Consider the following 6,453-nt stretch of genomic DNA (forward strand, 5'->3'; position numbering starts at 1 on the left):
GAGCATGAACCAATTTTCCAAGAAACAGATCTACAGGTGTACAACAGATTGTCCCCCTGGCCTGCAGATCTAGTCATTTCTACAACTAGATTTCTGTCTCATGCTAATAATAATATAATAACGATGACATCTGTTAAGCACTTACTATATGCAAAGCACTGTTCTAAGCGCTGGGGAGGATACAAGGTGATCAGGTTGTCCCACGTGGGGTTCACAATCTTAATCCCCATTTTACAGATGAGGGAACTGAGGCACAGAGAAATTAAGTGACTTGCTCAAAGTCACACAGCTGACAAGCGGCAGAACTGGGATTTGAACCCATGACTTCCAACTCCCAAGCCCGTGCTCTTTCCACTGAGCCACGCTACTTCTCAGCCAGGCTGCTAAGTTTAGGGGATCTCCAAACACTCTTCAATGAGAACGTCAGATTGGAATGAAAATATAAATATTCTCAAGGAGAAACTTTCACTTTACAAAGTCATGACCATGCTATTCTCTACTAGTTCACCATCTCCCCAGGATAGGGGAGAACCAGTCCCTGTTCCTTGGAATAAGATCCTGCCTCAGCCCCAAGGTAGCGCTTATGCGAATTTCTTTCTTATTTTTGTAGGAACACCATCTTTCACCCAGAGGTGCTCCGTGGACAGTGAACTCATGGCTATCCCAAACAATGTTACAGAATTTGTACTGTTGGGACTGACCCAGGATCCAGAGAAGCAGAACGTCATCTTTGCTGTCTTCTTGATATTTTACCTGGCTACACTGTTTGGAAACTTCCTCATTGTGTTGACCATCAAGACTAGCCCAAATCTTGAATCACCTATGTACTATTTCCTGTCCTATTTGTCATTTTCAGATGCCTGTTTCTCCTCTACCACGGCCCCCAAATTGATTGTGGACTCTCTCTCAGATACGAAGACCATAAATTTTGGGGGCTTCATGACCCGACTCTTTGCACTCCATTTCTTCGGCTGCATGGAAATCCTAGTTCTCATTATGATGGCCTATGACCGCTACATGGTCATCTGTAAGCCCCTCCTCTACACCACCATCATGAATCAGTATCTGCATGGCTTTCTGGTGGGCTTAGCCTGGGTAGTGTCTTTCTTGCATTCGTCCGCCCAGCTTTTCCTCACCCTGAGTCTACCATTCTATGGTCCCAATGTGATCGATCATTATTTATGTGATGTGCAAACTTTGATGAAACTCGTCTGCTCTGACACTCACTTGGCGAAACTGCTGTTCGTTTCCAACAGTGGGGCCATCTGTACCTCGAGTTTTGTTGTGCTTATGGCACCCTATGTGGTCATCTTGTACTCTCTGAGGTCCAAAGGGGCTGAAGGGAGACGTAAATCCCTGTCCATCTGCAGCTCCCACATTCTTGTGGTCACCTTATTCTTTGGTACCTGTATATTCATATACGCCCGGCCCAAAACCACCTTCTCTGTGGATAAATTGGTGTCAGTCTTTTATACGATCGCTACTCCCTTGTTTAACCCTTTGATCTACATTCTGAGGACCGCGGAGGTGAAAAATGCCATGGGAAAATTATGGAGCCAGAAAGTGCTTCCTCGGGAGTTATTAGCAAGATTTTTAAGATGGGAAGATGTGTATCTTGGAGTATTTTAAAGTGGAGGGAGCTTCAGGTAGGGAACAGAGTGAGGAAGGTGTTGGCCTTTTGGTGCTCTGCGTGTTTGTTTCCACCAGTAACTTTTCCGTTAACAAAGAAATTGTCAGTTAACAGATTCAAAACTAAACACAAATAATGTTTTCCTGAACTGGTAAAAAGGCCGCGGCTTTGAAACTTTTCCATGGAATGGTGAATCCAAATGAAACTGATGGTTCCAAGTGAAACTGGTTTGGCTTAACTTTTGCCAATGTTTGAATGGATTTGAAACAAATATGCCAGAGCAAGATGTATTACCCGTCATGTGGGTTCTATGCTCTTTTTTAATCTCCTCCTCCTCCTCTGCCCAATGCCCCCCTCCCCGCAGTACTTGTATATGTTTGTACCTATTTATTACTCTATTTTATTTGTACATATTTATTACTCTATTTTATTTGTACATATTTATTACTCTATTTTATCAATGATGTGTATATAGACATAATTTTATTTATTCTGATGGTATTGACACCTGTCTACTTGTTTTGTTTTGTTGTCTGTCTCCCCTTTCTAGACTGTGAGCCCGTTGTTGGGTAGGGACCGCCTCAATCTGTTGCCAATTTGTTCTTCCCAAGAGCTTAGTGCAATGCTGTGCACACAGTAAGCACTCATTAAATACGATTGAATGAATGAATGGTCCAATCCTTTCTTCAAATGTTTTGACCCAGGAATGACTTCCTGGGACATCTTCAAAATGACAGTTTCTGAGAGATTTAGGCTTACCTGAAATGGGACCGATGTTTTCCATGTAAAACTACCTTTCACTTTGTGCATCTGTAAGGTTGGATGTGGGTTGAGATGGATGAGAAATCATTTTCGGTAGCTCTTCTGCCTGTAAACTATTGTGATTTTGCGATGGAGGAGTTGATTCCTGGTTGAAGTCTGAATTGGGAAGTTACAACGAGATAGGATGGGGTCATTATTCTAGAATGTGACAAATGACACTTTTCTGGTTTGCTCATGGAATTTTGTTAATTAGTTTTAAAATAAAAATGTGTATTTCCGTTCATGACCTTGAACATAGATACTGTGCGAAGGGAAGGGGTCCAATGGATTTTCAGCTGTTGGGGTATCCAGCTGTTGTTTGCACCTGCACAACTTTTTGGGCTGGACATTTAGGTTCCCTCAACCCAGGCCTCTGAAAAGTCCCGAATCCTCTTAAGTAGAGTTGAAAAGAACCCAGAATTTTTTAAATCGGGCTTAAAATGTCCATCATCTTTTTGACATGTTAGTTCTTCTAAACGTCCTTGCTATTCTCAAAACCCAATCTGCTTGCTTATCTGCTAAAATCCTCCTCCTCTTTCCACTCTTGCTCTCCTGAAGAAGTTGTCAGCCATGAAACTGAGTCTAACCTTCGGGAATTTTCCTGATTTCCGAAGTGACAGAAGTCACTTTTCTGGTTCAAAATCATTATTTGTCACATCTAAGCCTGGATTTGTCCGGTGAAACTGATCATTTGTATCACCATCACCACGTCCTTCTTTCTTGCCTGTTTCTCCTTCATAAACTTATGTTTCTCCTTAGTTAGGACGGATTTTTTTAAAATATAGTATTTGTTAGGTGGTTACTACCTGCTAGACACTGTACTAAGCACTGGGATAGATACAAGATAGTCGGGTTGGACACAGTCCCTGTTAGTCCCTGTTCCACATAGGGCTCACAGTCTTAATCCCCATTTTATGAATGAGACAACGGAGACCCAGAAAAGTTAAGTGACTTGTTTAAGTTCACATAGCAGGGATTGATGGAGGATTGGAACTCAGGTCCTCTGACTCCCAGGCATGGGCTCTTTCCACTAGGCCCAATGCTTCTCTTGCAGATTTGTTCCATGAGAAGAGAATCATGTCATTCAGTGGATGCCTGCTTCTTTGTAGTTTATTCTTTGCTGAGACTGAGATGTTAATAGGTGGGTTCCTTGATGCTCTGGCACTATGTGATTATTATAATTGGAATCTATGAGAACTACTATATTTACATTGGGCAATAGGGCATCATAAGCCAGGTTCAGATTTATTTGAGAAATCGAGTTGCATCACAGTGACATTTTGCCTTTCAAATTGCTTTTCCACAAGGGTCTTGGCACTCCCCCACTACCAAATTACTGAGTTCATAGGGGCAGTCCAAGGCCCTGCCTCTCTTCAGCGAGACATCAAATTTCTTTTTTTAAATGGTATTTGTTAAGTGCTTGCTGTGTGCCAGGCACTGTACTATGAGCTGGGGTAGATACCAACTAATCAGGTTGGACACAATCCATGTTCCACAAGGGGCTCATAGTCTTAATCCCCATTTTACATCTGAAATGCCTAAGACACAGAGAAGTGAATCAACATGCCCAAAGTCACACAGCAGACAACTGGTGGAGCCAGCTTAGAGCCCAGGTCCTTCAGACTCTCAAGCCCAAGCCCATGCCCATGCTCATGCCCATCTGGACCATGCTGGTTGTTCTCCTCTCCCTCCCCTCCCCAGGAACAAGTTCTGTCTTTTCAACACAGAAAATATTGGAAACACTGTTGCATTTAGACAGGGAGGCTCAGAGAGGAGTGATGAGATGATGAGGCATGAAAAGTAATCTTTTACTTTTGGTCCTGGTTTTACCTTTTTCCATCTGTGTCTTTAAATAAATCAATCAATGATATTTATTGAATGCTTCCTGTATGCAGAGCATTGTTCTAAGCACTTGGGTAAGTACAATGCAACAGCTTTGGTAGACACAATATTTGCCCACAAGGCGTTCATTGTCTACAGGGGAGACAGACACTGACATACATTTCCTCCCTTGTTTAGATTCTAAGTCTTCTGAGGGGCAGGGTCAAAGTCTGAAATTATCTAAGTCTTCTTCCTCGAGCTTAATATTATAATTCATGCAATTCTAGATGTTTAATTAATATTCTTATTGATTATTGAATGGTTTGTGAAAAAACACAAACTCTTTTGAGAAGTGTGGGGAGCTTAATAAATTTGATTTTGAATTTTCCAGGTAGCACCATAGAAAAATAAATTGGTGTTTTCAGGTCAGAGATAAATCCTCTTGAAATATACAGAGAGGTTTACACAGTTATCCAGATAATTCAGATGGAAACCCTCCAAACTTAACATTTGTCTGAATTGCTCAGGTATATTGATATGCAAGTGGATTGCTTTGTTTTGAATTGTCTGTATTCACCAAGTGACTGTTCTCTACTTCACCTTGGATTTTTCAAAGTGATTAAATCAGTAACCCAAACTTCATTTTAGAGAAAAAGTAGGACATTTAGGCGTGGATCTTCCTGACCAATTATCTGAATAATTACTTTAGTGTTTGTAGAATGATACATTGTTGATGAGAATTAACTAATGGTCCTTGTAAAACTCATTAGCAATATCAAAAACTGAAATTCAGACTCTGGTAAACCCAGTCAATGCAAATTACTACAAAAATATGTTTTGAGAGATCACTAGATAATCCTGAACTTCAACCGTTTTTCTGAACCAGGCTAAAGCCCTGTACACTTGTGCTGATAGAAGTTCTGATTGTATTGGGTTCAGATGCCTGGGGCTCTGTCTGGATCAGTAATATCTAATTAGAACAACAACCTGGAAAGAGCATGAGCCTATGAGTCAGAAGACTTGGGTTATATTCCCAGTGACCTTGGATAAGTCACCTCACTTCTATGTGCCTCAGTTTCCTCATCTGTCAAATGGGGATTAAGTCTATGAGCCCTATATGGGACAGGGACTGTGTCCATCTGATTATCTTGTATCTACTCCAGTGCTTAGAACAGTGCCTGACATACAATGCAAGGTTAACAAACACCATAAAATAAACAAAAACAAAACAAAAAGTACCTCGATCTGAAGAAACAGAACTCTCCCCAAATCAGTTTCCACCTCTAAACTTGGGATTTTACAAGACTAATTTCGCTTAATGGAGACAGATGTAGCCAACATTAAAGTGTGATGTAGTCTAGAGTCCCTCAGTATCATAAATTTGTTCTTTAAAAGTACTTTAATTTACTATTATTTTTATGATATTTATTAAGCTCTTTCTCTGGGCTAAGTACTGAGCTAAACACATGTGTAGATGGAAGCTCAGATTTAGTTCCTGCCTCAGGATCCAAATCCAGGAGTCCAGGGAACATCAAGCCTTAGCCTGATTTTGGTAAAGTAACAAGTTCATCTCTTTAAGGAAAGATCATGAGGAAAGATGGAATCTATATGAATAGCGGTTACCTGTATCCTATCATAAATGATCTCTGATCAAACAGTGGTATTTATTGAGTGTCCACCTGTGCAGGCCACTGTACTAAACACTTGGGCGAGAGTACAATACAACAGAGTTGATAGACACACCCCATGCCCACCTGGAATTTGCACTCTAGATGTAGCAACAGACATTAAAGTAAATTATAAATCATCATCATCATCATCAATTGTATTTATTGAGTGCTTACTATGTGCAGAGCACTGTACTAAGCGCTTGGGAAGTACAAATTGGCAACATATAGAGACAGTCCCTACCCAACAGTGGGCTCACAGTCTAAAAGGGGGAGACAGAGAACAAAACCAAACACACTAACAGAATAAAATAAATAGAATAGATATGTACAAGTAAAATAAATAAATAAATAAATAAATAGAGTAATAAATATGTACAAACATATATACGTATATACAGGTTCTGTGGGGAAGATCTGTACTTAAGTGCTGGTGTAGCTAGAAGGTAGGTGAATAAAGGATACAAATCCAAGTGTGAGTGTGGCATACAAGGGAGAGAGAGGAACTCTCCTCCCTCCTCTCAAGTGCTACTC

General features: G+C 40.7%; 1 protein-coding gene across 1 annotated transcript; it reads left to right on the forward strand.

Moving 5' to 3' along the window:
* Positions 1-627: 627 nt before the first annotated feature.
* On the forward strand, positions 628-1,629 carry LOC119922966 (olfactory receptor 4C11-like). The gene has a single exon (XM_038742579.1). It carries the CDS (start codon positions 655-657, stop codon positions 1,627-1,629), a length of 975 nt encoding a protein of 324 aa, XP_038598507.1. The 5' UTR covers positions 628-654.
* Positions 1,630-6,453: the final 4,824 nt, after the last annotated feature.

The sequence above is a fragment of the Tachyglossus aculeatus genome, unplaced genomic scaffold (genome assembly GCF_015852505.1).
Source record: "Tachyglossus aculeatus isolate mTacAcu1 unplaced genomic scaffold, mTacAcu1.pri scaffold_134_arrow_ctg1, whole genome shotgun sequence".
Lineage (NCBI taxonomy): Eukaryota > Metazoa > Chordata > Mammalia > Monotremata > Tachyglossidae > Tachyglossus > Tachyglossus aculeatus.